The 26,012-nt window shown below is 36.4% G+C and overlaps 7 protein-coding genes across 9 annotated transcripts; 2 read left to right on the top strand and 5 right to left on the bottom strand.

The window, feature by feature from the left end:
• Positions 1-15: 15 nt before the first annotated feature.
• Positions 16-2,356, top strand: LOC9303899 (GPN-loop GTPase 1). Of its 2 annotated transcripts, none has more exons than XM_021017900.1 (7): positions 16-65; positions 504-580; positions 706-826; positions 918-1,144; positions 1,257-1,547; positions 1,631-1,836; positions 1,914-2,356. In XM_021017900.1, exons 2-7 carry the CDS (start codon positions 551-553, stop codon positions 2,176-2,178), a joined length of 1,140 nt encoding a protein of 379 aa, XP_020873559.1. In that variant the 5' UTR covers positions 16-65; positions 504-550; the 3' UTR covers positions 2,179-2,356. The 2 variants fall into 2 exon arrangements, with proteins under 2 accessions (XP_020873559.1, XP_020873558.1); XM_021017899.1 differs by having other exon boundaries at positions 60-142.
• LOC9305933 (derlin-2.1) lies at positions 2,317-4,487 on the bottom strand. The gene is made up of 6 exons (XM_002867780.2): positions 4,142-4,487; positions 3,792-3,891; positions 3,175-3,389; positions 2,987-3,070; positions 2,843-2,896; positions 2,317-2,750 (listed from the first exon to the last, which is right to left on the bottom strand). Exons 1-6 carry the CDS (start codon positions 4,238-4,240, stop codon positions 2,568-2,570), a joined length of 735 nt encoding a protein of 244 aa, XP_002867826.1. The 5' UTR covers positions 4,241-4,487; the 3' UTR covers positions 2,317-2,567.
• A 169-nt stretch (positions 4,488-4,656) lies between these two features.
• Positions 4,657-12,656, top strand: LOC9303898 (abnormal spindle-like microcephaly-associated protein homolog). The gene is made up of 21 exons (XM_021017575.1): positions 4,657-5,485; positions 5,579-6,047; positions 6,142-6,227; positions 6,328-6,441; positions 6,532-6,720; positions 6,819-6,884; positions 7,073-7,129; positions 7,253-7,378; positions 7,500-7,616; positions 7,808-7,915; positions 8,024-8,150; positions 8,393-8,530; positions 8,751-8,927; positions 9,009-9,289; positions 9,478-9,655; positions 9,771-10,003; positions 10,106-10,270; positions 11,617-11,641; positions 11,710-11,935; positions 12,020-12,175; positions 12,344-12,656. The coding sequence occupies exons 1-21, from the start codon at positions 4,778-4,780 to the stop codon at positions 12,429-12,431; spliced, it is 3,834 nt and encodes a 1,277-aa protein (XP_020873234.1). The 5' UTR covers positions 4,657-4,777; the 3' UTR covers positions 12,432-12,656.
• A 2,661-nt stretch (positions 12,657-15,317) lies between these two features.
• Positions 15,318-16,265, bottom strand: LOC9303896 (peptide methionine sulfoxide reductase B7). Its single transcript, XM_002867778.2, has 3 exons — positions 16,037-16,265; positions 15,796-15,952; positions 15,318-15,678 (listed from the first exon to the last, which is right to left on the bottom strand). Exons 1-3 carry the CDS (start codon positions 16,153-16,155, stop codon positions 15,520-15,522), a joined length of 435 nt encoding a protein of 144 aa, XP_002867824.2. The 5' UTR covers positions 16,156-16,265; the 3' UTR covers positions 15,318-15,519.
• Positions 16,266-18,436: 2,171 nt separating this feature from the next.
• Positions 18,437-19,467, bottom strand: LOC9303895 (peptide methionine sulfoxide reductase B7). Its single transcript, XM_021018138.1, has 3 exons — positions 19,126-19,467; positions 18,886-19,042; positions 18,437-18,760 (listed from the first exon to the last, which is right to left on the bottom strand). Exons 1-3 carry the CDS (start codon positions 19,242-19,244, stop codon positions 18,602-18,604), a joined length of 435 nt encoding a protein of 144 aa, XP_020873797.1. The 5' UTR covers positions 19,245-19,467; the 3' UTR covers positions 18,437-18,601.
• A 2,285-nt stretch (positions 19,468-21,752) lies between these two features.
• Positions 21,753-23,306, bottom strand: LOC9303894 (peptide methionine sulfoxide reductase B8). Of its 2 annotated transcripts, XM_021018137.1 has the most exons (4): positions 23,197-23,306; positions 22,513-22,645; positions 22,259-22,415; positions 21,753-22,150 (listed from the first exon to the last, which is right to left on the bottom strand). In XM_021018137.1, the coding sequence occupies exons 2-4, from the start codon at positions 22,629-22,631 to the stop codon at positions 21,992-21,994; spliced, it is 435 nt and encodes a 144-aa protein (XP_020873796.1). In that variant the 5' UTR covers positions 22,632-22,645; positions 23,197-23,306; the 3' UTR covers positions 21,753-21,991. The 2 variants fall into 2 exon arrangements, with proteins under 2 accessions (XP_020873796.1, XP_002867822.1); XM_002867776.2 differs by lacking the exon at positions 23,197-23,306 and having other exon boundaries at positions 22,513-22,839.
• A 1,144-nt stretch (positions 23,307-24,450) lies between these two features.
• Positions 24,451-25,480, bottom strand: LOC9303893 (peptide methionine sulfoxide reductase B9). Its single transcript, XM_002867775.2, has 3 exons — positions 25,260-25,480; positions 24,962-25,118; positions 24,451-24,854 (listed from the first exon to the last, which is right to left on the bottom strand). Exons 1-3 carry the CDS (start codon positions 25,376-25,378, stop codon positions 24,699-24,701), a joined length of 432 nt encoding a protein of 143 aa, XP_002867821.1. The 5' UTR covers positions 25,379-25,480; the 3' UTR covers positions 24,451-24,698.
• Positions 25,481-26,012: the final 532 nt, after the last annotated feature.

Below are 26,012 nucleotides of genomic sequence, written 5' to 3'. Positions count from 1 at the left end.
ATTTGATTTTGCAGTGACAACACCACAAATCAGCAGCCCTAACTCTGTTTTCCTTGACGACTGAGGTCTTTTCTCTCTCGTTCTCGTCTTCCTCTTCCTCTTGATTCTCTTCTCTTTTCTGGAGTTTCGTTACTTTTTAACTGTAAGAAATACGGAAATTTTGTATGAATTCGTAGGCTACGATCCTTGAATCCACATGTTGAATAATCCATTTGGTTATCTAAGCAACTCTAGTTCCAATTTAATAAAATCTTTCAAGTTTCAGTTTCTGCTCTTTGCGTTTTCTCGAGTATCTTGAGCTTGAAACTAGTCACATAGATGAACCTTGAAACTTAAAAAATTGAAATTGTGGCATTTTCGGGGTACTAAGTTTGTGAAAATTGGCTTTGTCTTTGTCATTCTTGCTTCTTTAGTCTTTCTCTTTGCTGTGATATACAAAGATTTTGTGTAGAACAATTTGGTGATGGAGAAACTGAATTTACTGTATTTGGGATTATTGGCAGTTAAAAGTTCTCTCATACAAGAAAAGAAAAAGGCAATTTTGCCACTGATGGATCCTATGGAGTCGTCTAGTGAACAGGTGATGAGTTCATCTCTTATCACTTTCATGATTTTTATTCTTAGTTGCTGTTTATTAGCAAAAGAACAAATTGAAAAACCTGTGAAATGAATTTGTTCTTGTTGTTGTTGTTGTTACTTGTAAAGGACATTGTTGAAGAGAGTCAAAAGCTGGTTGACTCAATGGACAACCTTCGTGTTAGTGCTGCCAGTTCATCTTCTAATTTCAAGAAGAAGCCTATCATTATTATTGTTGTTGGAATGGCAGGTAATTTCATTTTCACTTATGTTCTTGAAAATTCACTATGTCAAGGAGTTTCATTAGTTTGATGTGAGTTATTTGTTTGTAATGCGTGTAGGTAGCGGAAAAACTAGCTTCCTTCATCGCTTGGTCTGTCATACTTTTGATTCAAAGAGCCGTGGCTATGTGGTGAACCTTGACCCTGCTGTTATGTCTCTACCATTTGGTGCCAACATCGATATAAGAGACACTGTTAAGTACAAGGAAGTTATGAAACAGTACAATCTGGGGCCTAACGGTGGAATTCTTACGTCACTAAACTTGTTTGCTACTAAATTCGACGAGGTAAACATGCCTGTGGAATTGGTCCTGATGATGACTTCTTTTCACCTTGTGTTGGTTCTCTCGGTTTTTCTATTGTTTTGATTGATCTGTCTTTGTTTGCTACTTGTTTTAGGTTGTCTCTGTGATTGAGAAACGTGCAGACCAGCTTGATTATGTCCTTGTGGACACTCCTGGTCAGATTGAGATCTTTACATGGTCTGCTTCTGGGGCTATAATCACTGAAGCTTTCGCTTCAACCTTCCCCACTGTTGTCACCTATGTGGTTGATACCCCACGTTCCTCGAGCCCAATCACTTTTATGAGCAACATGCTCTACGCTTGTAGTATTCTCTACAAGACTCGGTTGCCTCTTGTCTTGGCTTTCAACAAAACCGATGTGGCTGATCACAAGTTTGCCTTGGAGGTGAACTTTCTTTTATTGTCTACTTTATTTTTGTTGTTGTAATATTCTCTTTAATCCTTTGGTACTGATTTGGGTTTATGCAGTGGATGGAAGATTTCGAGGTCTTTCAAGCAGCGATACAGACTGATAACTCGTACACGGCGACCTTAGCTAACAGCCTATCCCTTTCACTCTACGAGTTCTACCGGAATATAAGATCTGTTGGTGTTTCTGCAATCTCTGGTGCTGGAATGGATGGCTTCTTCAAAGCCATTGAAGCAAGTGCTGAGGAATACATGGAAACTTACAAGTAATGATGCATTCTTCTCTTCAATTCGACATCTTTCGTCTGCAAGTTCTATGCTTATGATTTGTGTTTTATTTCAGGGCTGATCTTGATATGAGAAAGGCGGACAAGGAGCGGTTGGAAGAAGAACGAAAGAAACATGAAATGGAGAAACTAAGAAAGGATATGGAGAGTTCTCAGGGAGGCACTGTGGTTTTAAACACTGGTTTGAAAGACAGAGACGCAACAGAGAAGATGATGCTAGAGGAGGATGATGAGGACTTTCAGGTTGAAGATGAAGAAGACAGTGATGATGCCATAGATGAGGATGATGAAGATGACGAGATGAAACATTACTACCTATGAATTAAACTCAAAGACCAAATCGTTTAGACTTATCAAGACGCTTTTACTGGTTTTGTTTGCGTCATTCCCTTGTTGTCCCAGTTGTGTAGTTAAAACTTTAAACATAAGAATTGAATCTCTTTGTGAGACATTGTCAAATGATCTATTGACTGAACTATAAACTAGAACATTGAAGACTTTGTACACAATTTGAGTTCATATGCACAAGGAGTCAAGCTGTATCGGACAAGAAAATCAAACAGAAAACAAGGGAAAAAATCAGACCCAACACCATCTCACTTCCACATTATCCACAACTATAAAGGTCAAGAGTCGATGGATGCCCTTTTAACATTATCTGAATGCACTGCAACTGTGAGTGTGGCTGGTGCTTTGTGGAGGATCAAGATTCAGTCTTGGTGGATTTCATCAAAAGGCGCATGAGCAAACCTCACATCTTCTGGCCGTGCAATCACGACTGGCTCATCAGCAAATAGGGCTTTGAGGAAAGATGGAGTCTTCAAGGGACGTCGATCCGTCATTCGAGGATACACAAACGCTAAGAAGTAGTATGCGTGACCCGCTATCATCCCCTATAAATTTGGATAAAGCTTATGGATAAGGATGATGATGCATAGAAAGGGAAGAAGAAATGTGTGAAATCGATTTAGGAGAGATTGCCTACCAGAAAATCACCCCATGCACTTGCACCAACAAGGATAGAGAATCCAAGAAGTACCTGTAATTTCAGAATTTGGTAAAAGAGGGCGATTTAAATTATCAATCTAGTTAGGGAACTCCATGAGGTGAATACAAAAGTCCAACTCACCCATGGTAAATACGCTGCTGTGAAAGTGAACAGGCCAAGGAAACTCATGTGGATGTAAGGATTTTGTTTACTCCATACATAGACCTACAGAACATAGGAAAGGTGTTATAGATGGTCTTGAGATGACTTCAAAATCATTTGAGAATTGGTATGAATTGCGGTATTGAGACTTGAGAGATAGAATTTACCATCATGAAAGTCAATGAATTGCTGAGGAAGATGATTTTGGAGAATGACACAGACAAATAAGGTATCATCCCGCCGATGAGAACAATACCAGTTAGAACAGTTGCCCCGAATAAGAGCATGTAAAGGAAATCCGCAGTCTTTCCCCTAAAGGAGTTTTCTTCGAGCAATTTGCAGTATCGAGCTAGAAAAAACATATGGAACAAAAAGTCCAAATCTGCAAAAGATTGATAACAAGAACATGTCAGCTTAGAATTGATAATTACAAAGAAAATGAATCCATACAGGGAGCATAGCACAAAAAATGAATCTTCAAAGACTTAAAAGCCTATCAACAAGTTGTAGCTAGACCTTATCCGTAGCTAGAAACATAACTGTGTCAAAATAGAAACATGCTCTTCAGTTTCTTAACATATGATGACACTTCTAACAAGTATAATTCCAGACAAAATTATGAATTACTCAGCAGTTATGTGAGTTTATTTAGCGATCATGATCACTCCTAGTAATCTACGGAAGACTATTTCATATGAAAAACAGCACAACAAGAGTCCAAGATGAGAAATTTTTTCTCAGAATACTAATAGTAGGACCAACACAAGAGTTGAAGATAATTTACCCATCTTTCGGAAATAAAGGAAATTTGTAACAAGACGCCAGAACTGGTATTGCTTCACCACAAGGGTAGGATTTAGGTAGAGATTATAAGGAGATATAATCTGCAAAAAAATGTTCCACAAAATATTACATCATTATAAGCCACAACACCACACACTTGGCTCTAAACTTGACCACTAGCCACCCAAATTCCAATAAAGAGCGGCCTTTTACATAAGAAAACAAAACCATCCACATACATACAGGAACACAAAGATTCAAATTTTCAACAATCAGAGGATTTCAGAGAAAACACTAATCAGATCAATCAGAGTAAAGTTAAAGGCTTTAATGAGCCAGAAAACTTCAAACCTCGAGCGAACATCCGACGGTGGTGACTACAGCCGCCGTGAGATACGACCGGGTTATAATCGGCATCTGCTTGTACCATTCTTCTACGGCTTGAGCCATAATTCCTTCTCTAACCTCACAATCACAATCGATTTAGTTTCAATCACCGAGCAAGTGACGGAGAAGCTTTACCAAAAACCAAAACCAAAACAAAATCACCCTAATCGAATCTGTAGAAGCTTCTACGTTGAAATGAATTTGGGATTTAAATCAGCTTCTTCTACGTTAAAGCTTTGAATTAACGAAAGCGACTGATAAAGGTTCGCTCTTTTTTTTTCTTTCCGCATGTTCATCTGTTGTGACAGTAGTTCAACGAATAAGAAAGCGCGTGGGTTACACGAACCAATCATAATAAGCTTCTGACGCCAGCGTTTCTATAAAGGAAAAAAACAATCTTCAAACGCCTCGGCGTTTTTAGCTTTTTAAAACGGCATGACGTTCATATCGAATAAAATAAAACGGCGAGATTTCCAACCTTTTCTCTGGAACCGTTAGAATAAAAACCTTTTAGTGTTTACTGTTTTTTTGTCTTTCGAATTTTGAATTTGAACAAACGACTCTTTCTCTCTCTAACGAATCTCCGATTCTTCTTCACCGATGGATGAAAATGAACCGCCGTGCGTTTCACCGGCGCCGCCACGTAATCTTACGTCATCGTTACTCAGTGACATATCCAATTTCAAAACGCCGCGGCGTTCTTCAGTTGTGAATTCGAATTTCAGTAAATCTCCGTATCCGCATTTCTTCACTGCATCAAAGCAAACCCCAAAATCTTCGTCTTCTAACTTCCGTCGTCCGTCCATGGTTCCTTCTTATACATCTCGGTCTAAGGTCTCAACTTCTTCGAGGCGGCTTAAAGCATTTGAACTTCAGCAATCTCAATCTTCACGCAAGGCTGAGTTGACGAAAGAGAAGAGTCTTAGATCTCTTGCTAAATCACTTACTGTGTGGCTCAATTTTCTCTTTGAAAACCCCGTAAACTGCGGTTGTGATCCGTTCGAGAATGACTCTGGTGTTGGGAATTTAGGTAAGGGGAAGAGAGATAGTGGTGAGGCTTTGGGAAATAGTAAATCTGTGGGAGTTGATACAATGTGGAGAAGCCCCAAAAGGTTGAGGAATTTAGGTTGGTGTGGTGAGAAAAAAGGTTCAGAGATTGGCTCTTCCTTGACTGGTTCTAAGTATTCCACGCTGAGGGAATCTTTAAGAGATGTGTGTAGTTTAGATGATTTGAAGCAAAGAATGCAATTTCACTTGAGTTTGGGAAGTTGCAAGGAGATTTTTGATGTCATGACCCGTGTTACCAAGGTAAACATATCTCCATGTGTATCAAGAGAGTGTCTTTTATACTGTTTGTGGGCTAATTTTAAGTTGGTTAAATCTTAATTGTTCTTGTTTCAGAATATAGATGAAGGGAGGATAAAAATGAAATCACAATGCCCTCTTGTAACTGATTTTGGAATGAAGGAGAAGGCCATCAAGGCATTGATGTGCTATAACCAAGTTTGGCTTCGTTTAGGGTTATATATCATCTTTGGTGGTGATTCGTTTTTGTCTGACAGTGAAGTTAACTCAGATCAAGAAATGGCATTCTTGAAGATGGTAATTAATAAGCAGTTCTTTTCTCATGATGGCCTTGCTAGAGCTTATGCTTATAACAAGATGGTTGAGGGATTGTACAGACCAGGGTACTATGAAGCCCTTGGAAATGTGATTTTGAAGAGGATTCTGTTGCTCGTTCTTGTAATTGATAGAGCTAAATCTCAAAGCTGCCTTTCCCTCAAGTATGGTATTGATGGGATAGATGGTGGTTCACCCCTCATGTTCTCAGAAAAATCTAGTATAAAGTCTAGCCACCAACTTATATGTGGTACTTTCTTAGATTTTGCTGTTTAGTTTGTCAGTTTTCTTGCTTTTTTTCATGTTTACTGCGGCTAATTTTCCATTTTCTGCTTTGAACATAGAATTATTGTCCTCTGATGTAATGCATGGAGAAGGGAATCTTCTAGCGCATCTAGTGATTATAGGGTACAAAATACCTTATCAGCAGGTAACTATTAGTTAAGAGTCAATGCAATGTCTTATAGGAGATCTTGATTGCTAAGTATATGATGTTTCGATAAGTTCAATAACTGGAATGGATCTTGCAGTCTCCTATAGTTGAATACGACTTTAGAGTGAGAGAGTTATTTGGTGACCTCCAAGATGGCGTGCGGCTTTGCAGAGCTATTCAACTACTTCTTCATGATCCGTCTATTCTCACGGTCTGTCTTTATATTGATTTTTAATCAAGAACTTCCAGTTTGTCCTATTTAGGGAGTTAGTTTGATCTGATGAGGCTTTTGATCAAACAGAAAATGGTAGTTCCATCCGACAATCGAAAGAAGAACTTGGTCAATTGTAGAATTGCACTTCAATATCTGAGGGATGCTGGAGTTTCGTTAAAAGATGACGAGGGAATGATGATAACTGGGGAAGATGTTGCAGATGGTGACAGAGAGCTCACTATTTCACTGCTATGGAACATTTTTGTACATTTGCAGGTGAGTGTCTCTTGTATTTCTCTGTCCATTTTTTGGTGGATTGCTGCACGTGTCGTCTGATTTTCATTGGTTATATTTATACTCTTTGAACTGGGCAGCTGCCTCTTCTGATCAATGGGAGACTCTTGACGGAGGAAATCTACAAAGTCCAAGGGCTGGAACAGGTAAGGCTAAGGCTCACTTAATTTCCTTGGTTCTGATAATTTATTCCAATTTTTAGCCATTGTTAGTTATTTGAATCTGGATGTAGCTTTTACTAGAACACTCTCAATCAGATCTTTAATGGTGACACTTCTCTAGTAACACTATTTTCTCTCTCATCAGTTCTTATTTTTTTTGGGTTTCTTTACAGAATAATCAAATTACCATGTCTACTCCTCCTCTGGAAATGCTCTTGAACTGGATCCAGGTAGCTTCTTATATCAGCGTATTCTTATAACTTTCCTTACTATGAGTTGTGGGTGCTTTCTTTGCCTATGTAATATATATCTAACCATGTACAATACTTGCATGTCTTGCAATCTTCACTCAGTCAATTACCAGGAAGAATGACTTCAAGTTAGAAAGCTTTGCATCATTGGTGGATGGAAAGGGGATATGGTTCTTGCTTGACTACTATTTTCGTCAAGAAGTTTGCTGTCCATGTCTACACAAAGAGGTATGAGGTGTTCTTGACTCGAAATCAGGTTAAATGCATTGAAGTTTACCTAGGACATTTTTCTTTACGCATCTTATAATACATGCCGTGCTATATTTTCTGAATAAATGTTTATATCCAGGATTCTGGTGGTGAACAAGGCCCTCAATCAGTAATGTCCAATACCGATTACCATGATGCAGTTCAAAATTTTATTCTGTCGCAAAAGTTGACAGCACTTTTGGGAAGTTTTCCTGAGGTAATAGTTTCAGCCTGAATTTCTAGTTATTCTTCAGTTTAGAAGAAAAGATTACTAGTGATATGAAGATTGAATTACTAAGGTGCCCTTTGTTTCTTTCCAATAGATGATTTGCTTCAATTAGGCTAACATATTCTGTATGGTCACGTTAGTGTTATCATTTTCTTGACAAATCATGTTGATCTCTATAGGTTCTACAGATTGGTGACTTACTGGAACATAATGCAGTAGTTAGCAACCAAAGTGTGATTATACTGTTGGCTTTCCTATCATCAAAGCTGATCGTCAAGGAGAATTTGGTATTGCTTTCTTACCAACAAAATATGGCTTTCCTTGATTAGTTTTCTGGATGGAAATTAGATTTACATTAGCAGGTAGGTTATCTTACAAATTCCGTCTTTTCTCAGGAGAAACTGAACTTTCATAAGTTGCTGTGCTCTAGCTGTCAAGCTCAGGAGAAGAGATATTCACGCATCAGTTGCAGCAGCTCTGAAGCAGTTACAAATGAGGAACCGGACAGAGAAAATGGAGAAGGTTTCCATTCATCTCTTTCTTACTTTCCCTAAAGTATATGATCTTAGAAGTTAGAAATGATTTTCATTCTTTTTCATTCTTTTTATTTCCTTTTATAATTTTTTTTCATTTCTCATAGTTGTCACCCTAGTTTCTTATAGAGTTTTCAGCTTCTTACAATTGGTTGAATGACGCAAGCATGCTTGATGATAATATACAGCTATCACTGGTATTGATTGTCAAACGTGTGATGCTACTTGTAGATACTACGAAAAGTTTCCAGGCAATCAAAGCCTGGTGGCAGGACATGGCCAACCAAAACCAAAATTCTGTTGGAAAAGCTAGTAACGATACTCTGCAAAGCTCCTTGTCAAGCAAATGCACTACAGATTCCCAACGAGGTAATTAAAGATCTATTTCTAATCTTCTCAACTTTTACAGTATAAGCTTGCTTTCGATATCTATCACCTTGTTATGATCTAACTCTTATAGATGGTACTTGATTGTATCATTGTATTTTGATTCGGTGATTATTTATCTACTTTTATGTTTCTTGGTAGATAGAGTATTGAATATCGGAATCTATCCATTATTTAATTTAAGCATACCTCTTGCTTACAGAAATTGCAGCTGTGGTCATACAATCGAATATTAAGGGACTTCATGCACGACGCAAGTTTAGAAAGAAGATGAGAGCAATCTGCTTCTTACAAGCTTCTGTTCGGACATGGTTGTCAGTGAAAAATATACAAGTTCTTGAGAAGTTAAATGTTGAGGAAGTTACTTTACATCTATCAGGTAATTATTTGTTTGTGCATATTCACTGCCATTGACAGATCAACAAGTTGCTCTCTGGTGAAAGTTTTGTTATTCCTGCAGAAAGATCGGCCAACTTAAAACCTGTAGCTAGATATGTCAAGTTCATTGTTGAACGAAGTCGTTTCATCAAGTTGAGGAAATCTGTTTCCGTCATTCAGAAAGCTGTAAGGAGACATCAGAGCAACCTTCATCATGAGCTGAAAGCAGCACTCAAAATTCAACTAGCTTGGAGGAGTTATAAAGAAAAAGTTATCTCTTCTATCACCATCCAATCTTATGTTCGTGGATGGATCACACGCAGAACGAATTGGACATACAAGTTTTCTTCCATACTTATTCAAGTAAGTTTTAATTTCCTCTTTGTCACTTCTTTTTGTCTCCCTTTGATATTTCATTTTCCTGTCTCATTAGCCTTTCTTTTCGATTGAGGTGTCTTATTCTTACATAAAACCACAGCAAGAATCTGTATCACTGATTGCTTCATGTGTGCTCTACTCCTGCTTTATTAACTTCCTGCATCTAACTGTAGAGATACTGCCGAGGTTGGTTGGCGAGAAGGAAGTTTTATCTTCAGAGAGAAGCAACCATATGCATTCAGAGTGCTATCCGAGAATTTAACTGCATGATGTCATTTCAACGCTGCAAGCATGCAGCCACAGAGGTTCAAAGGCTCGTTAGGGGACAAATTGTTCGAAGCAGGCTTCAAGGTGATTAAGCTATTTCTTCAGTATCTTTACTTTTAGCTGATTGCATATAATTGTTTCTGGCTGGAATTATGCTTTCTTCAGCATACTAATGTTTACTCAAATTGAAATATCGTAGGAGCTTCTACTCTCTATTCAAAACTTGACGAAGGGGTTTCAAGACTTCCACAACACAGCTTTGGGATGACAAAAATGCTACATTCCGTCATTAAAGTGCAGCGTTGGTGGAGAGAATTTCTCCATTCACAGAATATGAGAAGAAAATCAGCAGTCTTAATACAGTGTCATATTCGAGGTTTATTTGCCAGGCGAAGAACTTCTGTGGAAAGACATAACATTGTCATGATTCAAGTAAGATATGACCAAAGCTACTTTTATCTTTTGGTCATTCACTTTCAGTAATATTCCTTTTAGCTAACATTTTCAAGTTTCATTTACCCTTATATCTCTCAGTCACACTGGAGAGGTTATCTCACACGCAAAGCATCAAAGGCTCAAGTTCTGGATCTGAGAGTACGAATGCAAACTTCTGCAGCAAACATAGATGACAAGAAACGGTTGATAAACAAGCTTCTTTCTGCGCTTTCGGAACTACTGAGCATGAAAAACGTCCACAACATTCTTCACGAAACGTGACATAGAAAAACTCCCTCTCTAGTTTTTCTCTCTCCCTTCTCTCTAGCTTTCGATCTGGTTTTCGTTTGCCTCTCCGGCATGCCCTTCCGGCGCCGGAGAGGGCTTCTCTCTCCTTAGCTTAGTTGTTCCTTCTGCAGCCGTTCCTCTCCTCTATGGTTGGGCTGTTGGTTTTCCGGTTTGGACTCTCTCTTGTTGGTGGTGAGTTTCGCCGGCGCATGGCGAGTTGAGTCGCTTGTGGGGGGTCTCCGGTGACGGATTGGTGATGCTGCTTCTGCACGGCATCGATCCCGTGGCTAAATCCGGCGGATCTGGGTTGGCGATTTCTTCTCGCGCTGGTTGTTCTCTGGTGGTTTGATGGCTCTGGTGAGTTTGGGATCTGGGCGCGTCTCCTTGGTGATGCTCCAGTGGTCGGCTTCTGGTGAGACGTCACCGGTCTGCTGGTCGTTTCCCTTCAAGCCGGTTGCTTTGCCTTGCTTCTCGGAGTCTGGTTCGTGTGGCAGGGGGCAGGAGTGGTTCTTCATCGTCGATGGCTGGGGCATGCGGATCAATTGGTTGGTGACGGTTTTGGGTCTCCAGCGGTGATGTGGTGGGGTTGGTCTGTCTCCGATGCTGGTTGTGGCGATCTTCCCGACGACCTCGAGTCTTCTTCTAGTCATACCACCTCTGGTTTGAGGACGCCGGAGGAGGGGACATGAGGAAGCTCACGGCTCTGTTGTCGGAGGTGCTGCTACGTCTAGCGGCGGAAGTCGAAGGCGGATTGGTGGGAGTCACTGCTTGTCGAGATGATTAGCGGCAGATCCTTCGGATCTGGGATGGCTAGATGTGGAGAACGGCGGTTGGGAGTTTGTTTGAGCCAACGACTCTAATCGTTGCCGCATTTGGTTTTCGTCTGACCGGATTGATCTTTGACTGTCACAGAGGAAGCTTGTGTCGGGGACGGCGCCGGAGGTGAGGGTTCGTTCTTGGTTTCTGGTTGCTAGGTCGGGACCAGATTAAGCGGGTCGGTCGTCTATGGCTATTATCTTTTCTGGGAGGGGAGTTTCAGGTCGGCTCCGTCGTTGACTTCGGGTTTGTGGCGGGAATCGATAACTCCGGCCATGTCGCTTGAGTCACTGCGGAGTAGTAAGGAAGGGCCTCTTGTTATCGCCGGAGCTTGGAGGTGGTGCCGGTGCTGCCGAATTCCACCCGGGGCAGATCTCCGATTTGGTGCTGTTTTGGTTTAGCTTCTTCCTTTTGGGCCGATTGGCCCGTGTAAATCCCACCATCGTTAAGCCCATTTGGGATAATTAATATAATCAGAAAAAAAAAAAAAAAAAAAAAAAAAAAACATTCTTCACATTTGTGAAACTTTGGGTGAGTTTCTCAGCTTCCTTAATTTATAGAACCACATGTTAACGGACCATAACATGTTTCCTCTACAGAATCGGCAACAAAATACTCTGACAAATGCTGTGAAGAGATTGTGGCAGCTGGAGCTATAGACAAGTTGCTAACATTGATCCGGTCTGCAAGCAGAAGCATCCCTGACCAACAAGTTTCAAAACATGCATTATCAACTTTGGGACACCTTGCTCGTTATCCACATATGGCAGATGAGCTAATCGACACGAAAGGTTCCATTCAGACAATCTTCTGGGAACTACTCAGGTCTTCATTTAGTTCTCAAGTCTTCTCTTCAAGATTAAAGTTTCATCTATTCTCACCTTTGCGTTGCTTTGTTCTCCTTTTCAGGAACAAAGAAGAAGCATATTTCATTGCATCAGATGTTCTGAAGAAGATATGCAGTAGCCATAAAGGCGTAGAAGCAGTTCGAAAGCTTCCTGCACTGGTAAAACGGTTACACGCCTTAGTTGAGGAGCTAACTCGTAAGGCAAACATCGAGAAACGGTTAGTTTATTTTTTCCCGTTTTATTGTCTGAATTGATGTGAATGTTTACTCTGTTATCCTGAACCTAAAACTCTATCTAGAAACTTTGGGTTAGATCCAAATAACAAAGTATGAATCAAACGTGTCCTAATCTAAACCTAATCTAAAGATATTGTGTACGATTTCAGGAACGTTAAGGGTCAGACTGGAAAAGAAAAGAGTGAGAGAAGATTAAAAGAAGCTATTGAGCTTCTAAAGCTTATAACTAGAAGATGATTTAGGTTGTTTTGTATCAGACTCGCTTGTGTTTGTGTGTTTTGCGTTGTTTGAAGTGCATTGATCAGTGCACTGCACAACCACAACTTTTCTCCGTTTAGATTCTGTAGTTTTACTTTTAGCTTAATCAAGAAACCTTGCAGATTTCAGAACATGCCATGACAGCTTCTTCAGCATCATTTATTTTGTCTAGGTCTATTATCAAAGAGTCTTGATCGTGTTTTATATGACTATCACATAAATCGGATTCAGAAAATTCATGTCGTCAAAAAGAAGAAAATGTGATTCCACTAGTTTACAACATCACAGGATAAACCAACTTTGTTGTTGTCTGCTTCACGACCAACTTTCAGAGTCTTAAGACATTCCAACTTGCCCAAGAAATGTCTCATCTGTCTCAGCTCCTGAAAAGAAATCTCTAGCACCTTCACTTGACATGTCGATAAACAACATGCGTCCTTTTTTTTTTTTGAATATCTGGAAGTTCAAGCCCGAAAGCCCTACATCTCCCAAAGGCGGGACCCACACCATGTTAAATTCATCTCATTTGGAGAAGAGATCCCTCCCAACGGGCGTCAAACCCAGTACCTCCTAATGCGTCCTTCTTCACAATCTTTCTCTTCTTTTTTTTTTTTGCAACGGGTTCTTAGAGATGCAAGCTCATGCATCTCCGCATTTATTTGTTACTCTGTGAACAAGACCCTGGAAAGCAGAAGCAGACAACAATCTTGGCATGTAATATAATACTGGCAACAACAAATAAATAAGAATCTCAATAAGAAATTGATATACCTTGATGGCTAAAGCAGAAATGACCCGAGTTACTTTTTATCTTCTGCCCTTCACTTTCAGTAATAATAATTAGCTTTCTTTTTAGCTAACATTTTCAAGTCACAGTGGAGAGGTTATCTCACACGAAAAGCCTCAAAGGCTCAAGTTCTTGATCTGAGAGTACGAATGCAAACTTCTGCAGCAAACATAGATGATCAGTTCAGTTGTTTTTTTTTCAGACTCGCTTGTGTTTGTGTGTTTTGTGAAACAAGTGCATTGATCAGTTCACTGTCACAACTCTTCTCTGTTTAGATTCAACATCATTTCTTTTGTTTATGTCTATTATCAAAGAGTCTTGATCGTGTTTTATATGACTTTCACATGAATCGGATTCAGAAGATTCATGTCGTCAGAAAAGAAGAAAATGTGATTCCCCTAGTTTACAACATCACAGGAAAAAACACAAACAAACTGCTACAAGACCAACTTTCACAGTTTTAAGAAATTCCAAACTTGCCTAAGAAATATGTCTCAGCTCTTGAACAGAATCGACTTTGGCTTTCTAGTGAGAGGTCGCTCGTTCGAGCCTCCTAGAGTGAGACAATAGAGGCTGCTATCTTCTTTGTATTGGAAGAGGTAGAGGTTCCATGGAAGTTTTGAAATTTTCAGCTTAAAAGTTGTGAGTTTCACCTCTTCCACGGAACCCTTTAGCTTCAACATCCTCACTGGCTGGGCTTTCCATTTGATGTCCTCATTCTGAAATGTTTTGTACATTTTGGGAGGTGGATGAAAGAAGATCCAGACGCAAGGTGTGATACGAGTTTGGAAGACATCTTGAATCCACGGAGCTATGTTGAAGATCTCTTCAACATGAAGAAAAGGAACTCCCACATCCAAACCAGATTCTAGGTGGAAGAGAGCAACAACACACGTTGCCTCCAAATCAGTAAGATCATTAAAACCACCAAAGCAGAGCCTGCTTTGGTGCGAAAATGATGCAGCCAACTCCTTGTGCAATCAGCATATCTCGAAGACTACACCTTTCCTTATAGAGCCAAGGAGTTCGGTTTTGAGAAGGGAATACCTAAAAAAAAAAAAAAGACAATTATTTGTGTTGTATTTGGACTCTAACACTAGACAAATAAAACTCGTTTGCACAAAATTTGTTCTAAAACTGACATTCATAAATTTACTATGATGATTAGTAATCTCAATCTTTGTAAACTATATATATTAATAGTCTCTTATATTATTTAAGTGAAAAATAATTAGAGCGTCTAAAACTATTTACTATTGTTTGGACAATTTGAAAACAACATAGCACTACAAAATGTGTAATGAAGTAAAAAAAATTTGAGAAATAATGTAACGATATAAGAAAAGACAAACAACATTAGAATCATATATCAATCTTTTTTTTACAGATATATATCAATAAGTGATCTTAACTATTTGTATAAATTTAAAAATTATGTATTTATGCTATTAGTAGAAACCATATATTTTATACAACTTTTTATTATTGTATCGAGTATCTTAATTTTTATAAAGGCGGAATCCAAAATTTTAAAAAAAAATTATGGTAATTTATAATGTTAAATAATTCATGGAAGCTTTTTACTTTATTGTGTTTTAATGATTTCCTAGCTTTTTGGACCCCTTATTCCATTGGTAAATCAAGAAAACATTGATTGTCTTCTACTAGCTTTGATAATTGATAGATTGGGTTGGGACCAAAGCTATCAAGACTCTAGAAAAGTTTTCAGGCCCAGACTTTTATAAAAAACATTCACAGCCCACAAAAGATACGTAAACCCTAAATAATAATTTTTCTAATCCGCCATCGTTAGATTGTCCTAATTAAGATACCAATTCCATTCATTAATTTGTACATTCTCCAAACCTTTACATCTGTTAGTGAGTAGGAGAGCTTCTTTAGCATCATTCATTGCCTATCTCTATTATTGTCACAGTATCGTGATTCGTGATAGATATGATTTCTTCGTCTATGTCTATTGTCACCGCTTCTTAAGTAAAAATGATGTAATATGTCAGCTTCGAACAGACAAAAAAAGTATATATAGTAACCAAATTTTTTAATTTTTTGAAACAAAATATTAACCAAAGTTTATTAAGATATACTTATAGAGTGTACATCAAACGAAGAGGAATCAATATGATTTATTGGAAAGTGGAGAAAAAACACACACATAGGAATCTCATAATATTACGCGAGTATAGGAATGTAACCTAGCAAGGTCACACGGATAATAAAGATTCTTGATTACATGAGATAAATTGGTCCGATCAATGCTGATTATTGGGAGGAATTAGTAGAAGCAAATTTGAGAGAGACACTGTTAACGCAGTGACGTTGATCGGTAGGAGTAGAGTAACCTTCTCCTTTGAAAACATGGCCTAAATGTCCATCACACACTGCACATGTTATCTCCATTCTTCTTCCACCTGCTTCTGGCTGTATATATACATTCATAAACAAAACATCAAATTAGTTATATAAATGATGTATTATATGAATTTAAAAGGGTTTGGCGGATTGGCTAAAAATTATAGAGAAGAGTCAATTAATTACAGTTTGTTTAATAGCACCGGGGATGGCGTCGAAGAAAGCCGGCCAACCGCAACCGGAGTCGAACTTAGTGGTTGATTTATAAAGAGCAGTTCCACAACCAGCACAACTATAAGTCCCTTCCTCGAACTTCTTTGTATACTCTCCTTTGCCTCGTTTACTAAATCACCAAATTAACCATAACAACATGCTCAGGTAACTTACCACACAAGTAAACCGAAAAAAAAAAACCTAGAGGACTTACTCTGTGCCTTTTAATCTGAGAACCCTAAACTGCTCAGGAGAAAGAACCGCACGCCACTCCTCTTCTTGTTTCTGGAAAGATCTAGTTGCTGGAATTGCTGCCGTGGTCATTGCTGCCATGACGAGAAAAGGATTTGTTTATGTAATGAGGCTTGAGAGATCGAGAGGAAAAAAATTAGCTTTTGTTTGAAGTTTTGTTACTAGTCAAAGATTTGGTTTAATTGTGATTCAACATGAAAATGGGTTCGGGTATTAATATATAGGCTTAGACAAGAATATTTCTTAAGGAGCTCAGGAGAATCTTCCAAAGAAACTATATATACTAAACAAATAATAATAATAATTTAGGTAACAGCTAATTAACGCGATAGATCTAGATTTAAAATATTTAAATTGAGGTTGTATAATATTTAATTTGACTGTGTTTAAGTATATGTAATAGTATTCATTTGATCACGTTGCGAATACATTGTTTTCCATTTTATTGTATTATTGGTCAGTGGTCACGTTTTTTCCCTCTTAAAATTCTGGCTCCTTGGAACATCTTAAAATATTAAGTTAAGTGCATTTAATTTTTTTTTTCCATGAGATTACGTAAAACATTGTCTTATCTCTCTCCTTGATAAAACCAAACAAAAAAAAAAACTAGACTTGTGAAAAATATTTCAAAGCAACTTCGATGTAGAAGAAAAAAATTTGATAGTTTTTTTTCTTTTTTTGATAAAACTTGGAAGTTCTCTAGTTAAACACACAATTAAAATTTATTGTCTGTATTGGCAAAGGAAATTTAAACCTAAATATGCATTAAGTTTTGTAAAGCTTTTACTAACTGGTTAAATTTAAGGATTACGAATGTGTTATGTTTTCTTCATTAATTTCTAAGCAAAATAAAAAATAAAGGTAAAGATTACTGCGCAATTGGTCCATGGGCTTGACCAAACAACACGGCCTTACCACACAGTTAGACTCAGACAAGTTGAACAAAAGCGTAATCAACCTGAATACATGTTTAAAAGCTTTCGTACATATTAAAAAAAAAAAGAATATATATTTTTTTGAAAAAAAGATTATATGTGCAATACTATATGTGTGTATATATATTATGTAACTATAAATAAAAATTAAGATATTTTGAGTTCAACTAGGTCTAAATAGCATAATTCAAACTCGCATATTACATGTTGTTAAAAAAACATCTAAAATTCGTTTAAAATTATCTATTATGATACGTACTCCTAATCATTTTCCATCTGAATCCAACTATCCAAGGCAATTTCCAGTTTAAATTGGAGATTGGTAAATTGAACTAAACCGAAGTTATACGTTCTTGTATGAGGACCATTTGAACATTTATGTGAAAGTTTCACAATTATTTCACGTAGAAATTATCCGAATGAATTTAGATAAGACATGTGATACATGGGTTCGATTTGTTTTGGACAAGATTTAGTCGTTTTCATAGATCTGTAAAGTGGTGAAAGAATAATAGGCACACACATGGGGATATATGCGTTTGGAAAACTGCAGGCTGCTCTCATGGATGAGTGGAGAAGATGTTGTCATCATGAAGGATTGGAACACCAATATCCAAACGGCTTACTCTGTTGAGAGAAGCCACCAAAGTAGTGATATGGACGGGCTTGTTAATGCGAAAAAAAAGACAGCGATTTGTATGGTTAAGCAATTCAAAAACTTTTGAGTATTTTGAAAAGAAGATGGTTAATTATTCATTATTTGTATTAACTACATCCAAATAACTAGCAAGTCTACTATTTAAATGATGTCAGTTATTTGTATTCGGATTAAAAGTTGCATTAAATTAATAGATTCAACAGAAGTGTTGACAAAAAAAAGGATTAAGCAGAAGACCAATGATTCAATATATAAATGTATTCAATATTCATTTTTGAGATTATGAAACAACTGCCTTTGTTAGAATTAATTTCATATAATCACTGAAAAAACTTGCCAAATGTTGACTTGAGAGTTGTGCCTAATTTCTTGGATTCGTTGTATGTTCTGACGGGAAACACGTTGATCGAACGTCGGGTCATATAACAGATCTGAGAAAAACTCATTTAGTCATTTTATATATGTTGGATACTTAACGTTAGGTTTAGGTATATGCTCATTTGTCCTTATTTAAACCATTGTCGTTATTTTCTCATTGTCCATGAACAAAGAAACCAACAAAAATATATATATAAGAACTCCCAAAATCGATTATAATAAAATCTGACAGCTTCTTCTACATCATTTTATTGCCTACGTCTATTATCCCAGCTTCTTGATTCGTGTTAGATCTTTTCGTCTGTGTCTATTGTCAAAAATTCTTAAGTAAAAGATGTTGTAATTCATATGTGGCTTCTAATAGACAAAAAGGAACAAAAAATAGAAGTTTTATTTAGAGTAACCAAAGTTTATTATAACTATAGAGCGTACATTGACTGAACGAAGATTTATTATAGTATTACATGAGTAGGAATATGTAAACTAGCAAGCATCTCACAGATCATAGAACATAATTCTTTGATTACATGACATAAATTGGTCCGATCAATGATGATTAGTGGGAGGAATCAGCAGGAGCGAATTTGAGAGAGACACTGTTAACGCAGTGACGCTGATCAGTTGGAGTAGAGTAACCTTCTCCTTTGAAAACATGGCCTAGATGTCCATCACACACTGCACATGTTATCTCCATTCTTCTTCCACCTGCTTCTGGCTGTATATATACATTCATAAACAAAACATCAAATTCGTTATTTTAATTATTTACGTATAATATATATGAATTCAAATGGTTTTGGCGGATTGGCTAAAAACCATAGAGAAGAGTCAATTAATTACAGTTTGTTTAGTAGCACCGGGGATGGCGTCGAAGAAAGCCGGCCAGCCGCAACCGGAGTCGAACTTAGTGGTTGATTTATAAAGAGCAGTTCCACAACCAGCACAACTATAAGTCCCTTCCTCGAACTTCTTTGTATACTCTCCTTTGCCTCGTTTACTAAATCACCAAATTAACCATTACAACATGTTCAGGTAACTTACCACACAAGTAAACCGAAAAAAAAAACCTAGAGGACTTACTCTGTGCCTTTTAGTCTGAGAACCCTAAACTGCTCAGGAGACAAAACCGCACGCCACTCCTCGTCTTGTTTCTGGAAAGATCCCGTTGCTGGAACTGCTGCTGTGGTCATTACTGCCATGACGAGAATAGGATTTGTTGATGTAATGATGCTTGAGAGATCGAAGAGGAAGTGATTATATAGCTTTTGTTTGAAGTTTAATTGTGATTCAACGTGAAAATGGGTTGGGGTATAAATAAGCTTAGACAAGAATATTTCTTAAAGAGCTCGGGAGAATGATCTTCCAAAGAAACTATGCTAAACAAATAATAATAATAATTTAGGTAACAGCAAACGCAATGAGGTAGTGTTTGTGGACTTTTGACTGTGTTTATAATATATTTCATTGTATCACGATGCGAATACATTTTTTTCCATTTTATTATTTTAGCGGTCACGTTGTTTCCGTTTGGTCGTTGAAATTTCAAAGTCTTTCGTTGACAGAAAAAAAGATTAAAGTTATAAGACCCTCTATGTTCATGAGATTATGAAAACATTGATTTTTCTCTCCATGATTAAAATCTTTATAGACTTTGAAATACTCCAAAGCAACTTCGCGACCGATCGTTCTATTAAAAAAAAAGTTTGATATTTAAATTACAAATTTAAATTCTGACTCGCTGAAATTTACAAGTCTTTGTTGAACATATTAAAAAAAAAGGAAAGCAGTAGTTTCTTCTCTCCATGATTAAAAAAATATAGACTTTGCAAATATTCCAAAACACTTCGTCTTATAAGAAAACAGAAATAGATATATAACTAAAACACAAATTAAATTTTATTGTTTGTGTTGGCAAATAAACTTTAACCTATATATATGGTCCGACTGGTAATACAAAACGGTATTTATATTTTTAGCGAGTAGAAAAAACTAAGTGATATCATAATAGTTCAAACAGTATTATATAGTTGTAAAATATAATAGTATGAAAATGTCGAAAATAACATTTTTAATGATGTTTTTAATATAGTTTTTGTGATTAGTATTTGTTAAAAAAGTATATTATATTCCATATTGTCAATCAAATCTATACGCAATTAGTATTATAAGTTTTTTTTTTATGTCAACTTAAACATCAAACTAGCGGAGAAGACCCTGCCTGGTCAGTATATTGTAAGTTTTTTTTTACTAACTTGTTAAATTTAAAGATTATCGAATGCGTTTATTTTTCTGTAAATATTTGTTAATTTAACCGGGCCTTGTGGCCTAGTGGTAAAGGGGTCACAGCTGTGACTTTCGCCATTAGGGTTTGAGACACGGCCACTGGCAGGTTTACATAGGGGAATTGCCAGCCTCGTGAGATTAGTCTTTGGGCCTAAAAAGCCTTTGGGAGACTCGCGGTTATTAAAAAAAAATATATATTTGTTAATTTATAAACAAATAAATGTATCTCGTTATACTTGGTCCACGGGCTGGAATGGATGACCAATCACGTCCCCACCAAAGTAAGACTCAGACAAGTTGAGCAAAGCATAATAAATACTCTACTTGATTAACACGTTTAAAAGCTTTTGTAATTTATTGACAAAAAAAGAAAATGTACTCAGTATGTGTGCATTAGGCTAGTGTGTATATACATGTTAATATGTTATGCAATTACAAATAAACATACAAATCTATAGAATTCAACTAAGACATATAATTTTATTCTAGTGGTATAGCTGGTAACAACACCCAAATTCAAATTCGTATTTTAATGTTTTATTCGATGAAAATTTATTTATTATGATGCTCCTAATATTTTTTCCATCTGAGTATCTAAGTCAATTTAATGTTTAAAATTGGACTGGTAAGTTGAACTAGACCGGAGTTGTAAGTCTTTGTATGAGGACTATTTCAGCCTTTATGTGAAGTTTCACAATTATTTCACGCAGAAAAGTATAACAATGAATTTAGACAAGACATGTGAATATACATGAATGAGTTTGGTGTTGGAAATCTTTGAATTGGGTGGGTGAAAGAAAAACTACACATTAATGGTAAATTACTTAGGCCATGATTCCAAAAACTCTAGCTCTACGCCGTGAAATTTCCAAGACATTTCGCCTAAAAGTATATTGGCAGCGAAGGAAAATCCCTTTACTAGAATATTGGCATATGCCCCCACAAACGCATTTACCTACTAATTATTCCTAAAACGGTCGATATGTCGCAAGTCGCAACATAGAGTTCAAGGAGAGTAGTCGGAGGAGGGCACATAACGTGACTTCCCCGGAGGTATCGAGGAAGAGGTTCGATAAAGAGTACGTAGCCGATCCTTTATAGTACGATCAATCAAGGGTCCGAGCCGGTGAGATGGAGCCGTACGCGTGTGTATATTGGTATCATATTCATATGTGAGATGGACTAATTTATGGTTTTTCTTGTTGGTATCCCAAATTATATTTTTACTTTTTGATTAGGTTATGTAAAAGAAAACGTTTAGTCTAATGATAATTCGAAACGTATTGCTTTAATTCAAATAGAATAATATTCATTGAAGAGATTGGTTGGTATATAGACCCACAAATTAATGTACGTATCTGTTAAACTCTTACTAGTTAGCCAATATATTAATAAGTGTAATCTGTTGGCTTCGAAAAGAAAAAAATAATAACTATAAATTTGGAAATTTCATAATAACCAGATAGGGACATACATTGAACAAATAGTTGGATAATAAATTGGAAAGTGAAAACAACATCACACACACACATGAATAATAGTATCACATACACATATGAGTAGGAATGTAACATAGCAAGCTCACACGGATCAAAGAATATTGATTCCGTGATCTTGAGAGAGATATATGAAGTCGTCCGATCAATAATAGAGTCTCAAACAATTATTTGGAGGAATCTGTAGAAGAGAATTTGAGAGAGACACTGTTAACGCAATGACGCTCGTCCGTAGGATTTGGGAAACCTTCTCCTTTGAGAACATGTCCAAGATGTCCATCACATACTGCACATGTGATCTCCAGTCTATTCTTACCTTCTTCTGGCTAAATACATAAACAAAACATAACACAAAAATTATTTAGATAACAATCTTCTTATATGGTTTTGGCAAAAAAAAATATACAAATGAGATAGAGTGTGTTAATAATTACAGTTTGGTTAATAGCACCGGGAATGGCGTCGAAGAATGATGGCCAGCCGCAACCGGAATCAAACTTTGTGGTGGATTTGTAAACAGCAGTACCACAACCAGAACAACAGTAAGTCCCTTCCTCGAACAATTTGGTATACTCTCCAGTGCCTCGTTGCCTAAATCACAAATAACATTACAACATTATAAAAAAATTTTACTATGCAAGTAAACCATATATAGTAGAAATAGGAAAAGACATAAAAGGCTTATTACTCTATTCCTTTTTGTCTGAGAATCCTAAACTGCTCAGGAGACAGAATCGCACGCCACTCCTCGTCTTGTTTCTGGAAAGATTTAGTAGGTGGAGCTGCTGCTGTCGCGGTCATTGCCATGGCAATAAATGGATCTGTTTGAGAGATCGAAGAGGAAGTGATTAGCTTGTGTTTTAAGTTTTGTGATTCAACATATAGAATGAATAGGGGTATATATAGACGTTAAGATTCGAAACTAGACAAATTTGGTAACAGCGCTAAGATAAGAGGGGGAGAGAGAGAGGTGGTAGTTGTGGACTTTTGTTTATTTTTGGTAAGAAGGTAGTTGTGGACTTTTTTGGCTTTTGCTGTGGTTATTATGTATGAAATTATTTTATTGGTCACGTTTTAGTATTTCCATCTTATAAAATATAATATGATATTATATAAATAAATCTTGACATACCGAATTTATGATTGTATCCTATATCATAAATTAAAATATCTACTTTTTCATTATTATAAAAAATATATATAATATAGTAATATGCAGATCAATATAATGTCAATTTTAACATTGGGCTAAGTTTTAAGTATATTGCAAGATCACTATTGGTCTCTATATATAGAAAAAAAAAATGACATTGAAACTATTCCAAAGCAACTTCGTTCAATTCTAGAAGAAAAAAAAGGTTCAATTATTAACCTATTGTTGGTAAACGAAAGGTTAACTTCGTTTGTGGACTCTAGTGTAATTTCCCGCCATTACTAAAAAAAAAAAAAATTGGAATTTTTTTTGGAATTTTTTGGAATTTTTGGAATTTTTTTGGAATTTTTGGAATTTTTTGGAATTTTTGGAATTTTTTGGATTTTTTTTTTCTTAACGTTTTTTTTATTGTTTTTTTTTGTTGCTCGCACAATGAAGAGAAGAGTTGCAGAATTTTCTTTATATAGGCATTTTCACAGTGACTAAATAACGACTACAAGCCGTAGTCGCCATAAAAGTAGATACACCTACCACCCAACGAAAAAAACGTGCGTAACTAACTGTTATTTACGACTAATTAGCGACTACCTTACGACCCGCCGAATGAGTCACTAATTAGTCGCTAATTTGGCGACTAAACATCTCGGTCGTATACGTAGTCGCTACTTTGGCAACTATTTTGCGACACCAACATATAATTAACAACTTAGTCGCCTAATAGTCATTGTTTAACGACTAATAGTACGACTATTGATTTTGGTCGGTTTTTAACGACTAATGGACGACTATATAAGTTTAGTCGTACAATAGTCGTAAATCAGTGACCATACAGTCGCTAAAAATGACGACTATATTCATGGTCGCCTAAGTTAGTCGGTATCTGCCTGTTTTCTTGTAGTATATATATATATATATAATTTTAACTTCCATTAATGGAAATAAAAATGTAGTCCAAATCGCTCTTACTATTGATCCATTATCCATAGGCACCATTGCTACCAAATTATCCCTACCAGAGTAAAGACTCCCACAAGTTGGGCAAAGCGTAACTAAACACTATCCGTTTTTTATATGTTTTCAAATTTGTACGTATTAATTAAAAAATAAAAATTGTTTGAATTTTTTAGCGAAGTGGTGATGCCTTTTTTTTAGCGTAACTTCTTGATTCTAGTCATATAATTTTTTTAATTTTTTTTTTAATCATAGTCATTAGTTGTATTTTTTATGCTATGATTTTGATCGGTACGTAATCAAATTTTATGCAAGTTCTGATTTTCTCAAAATTTAAAGGGTTTGACGATTATTTTTTCCCCTTTTTGTTTCATTTTTTGTTTCATTTTTGTGAATTCCTAATTCAAATGGAAAATTAAACCTGCAACCTAATTGGCAATAAAAGAAACTCCCTTTAAAAAATGGGCATAAACTATATATACTACCTAGCTACTGATTAAACATTTAAATAAAGATATGAGAAAACAAAAGCCAAATCTTATTATATATAGGACTTGCATTGAACATATCAAGGGTCAATGGAAAGATACAAATAATATAATTATTAAAAAGAAATTCATACAAGAGGGACAAACAACAATCAGGGGAGCGAGCATATCACACATGACTAGGAATGAAACATAACAATCTCAAACAATCAGACTTGATTTTCAAATTTTCTTGAAAGAGAGGAATTGGTCCAACAATATATAGTGGTCATCAATATGGACTTATTGGGAAGAAATTTCGGAGAACTTGAGAGAAACACTGTTGACGCAGTGACGCTCATCGGTCGCTGTGGGAAAACCTTCTCCTTTGACAACATGACCTAAATGTCCATCACATGCCGCGCACGTGATCTCCATTCTTCTCCCTCCTGCCTCGGGCTGATAGAGATATTTTATAAACATAAAACTTGTTTAATCCACAATCTTTATTACTAAGTCTAAAATAATTGTGTGTCATAAAAGAAAAATATCATGTCAATAATTACCGTTTGTTTAATGGCACCAGGGATAGCATCGAAGAAGGAAGGCCATCCACAACCAGAGTCAAACTTAGTGGTGGACTTATAAAGAGGAGTTGCACAACCAGCACAACTATAGATTCCATCGTCGAAAAGTTTGGTATACTCTCCTTTGCCTCGGTTTCTATACCAAAACCATTACAAAAATCAGGAGGACTATCTTAAAGTAAGTTCATTTGGTAAGTACTGGCTAAATCTTGGACTAATACCGAGATGCAAATGAAATTATAACTTAAGAAGTTAAATGTTTAAAGAGTTTTCTTACTCTGTGCCCTTTTCCCTGAGAACTCTAAATTGCTCGGGAGACAAAATCGCACGCCAGTCTTGATCTTTTTTCTGGACAGATCCAGTTGATGGAGCCACTGATGTTGCTGGTGTAGGCATGATTACGGTAGATAAAAAGGCTAAGAAGGCAGTGGAGAGATGGTCGTGTGTTTTTGAGCTCTTTTAAGAAAATAAAAGAAGAATTGATTTTGTGAGTGAGTAGAACTACTAAGGAGTGGGTATATATACGCATAGACAAATCATATTTTATTTTATTTTCGTCTAAAATGTGACAATAAGAAACTTCCTAACAACTGAGAAACCATAATAATAATAATAAAATAAGGTTACAATTCACACGTAGATCCAGATCTAATTGACCACGTACATGGATATAATAGAAAGTGGCGAAAAAAAAAAATTAAAAAAATCTTACCAAGGCTGTGTGGACTTTGATGGTTGTCAGGTTGTGTAAAAATTTTCATTGACTAAAGCCTTTTGTTGACTAAAGCCTTATTTTCATTTCCTTGATTCTTCCCCAACTAAAAAATTTATATAGTAAAAAAACAAAAATCTAATATTTATGGGTGTCTTTAAAATTTGAGGCACCACTTCAAAATGTCTTTGGAAGACACTTTAGAAGGGGTGTCTCAGATTTTAAAAACACCCTTAATTTTCTAAACTATATATTTCTTTTATTACAAGACACCCATCAAAATTTGTGTGATGGAGATGGTCTTATATAACACTAACA

This window comes from Arabidopsis lyrata, assembly GCF_000004255.2.
Source record: "Arabidopsis lyrata subsp. lyrata unplaced genomic scaffold ARALYscaffold_7, whole genome shotgun sequence".
NCBI lineage: Eukaryota > Viridiplantae > Streptophyta > Magnoliopsida > Brassicales > Brassicaceae > Arabidopsis > Arabidopsis lyrata.
Note: the sequence above shows the minus strand (reverse complement) of the source record. Positions and strands in the feature narration are given on the sequence as shown.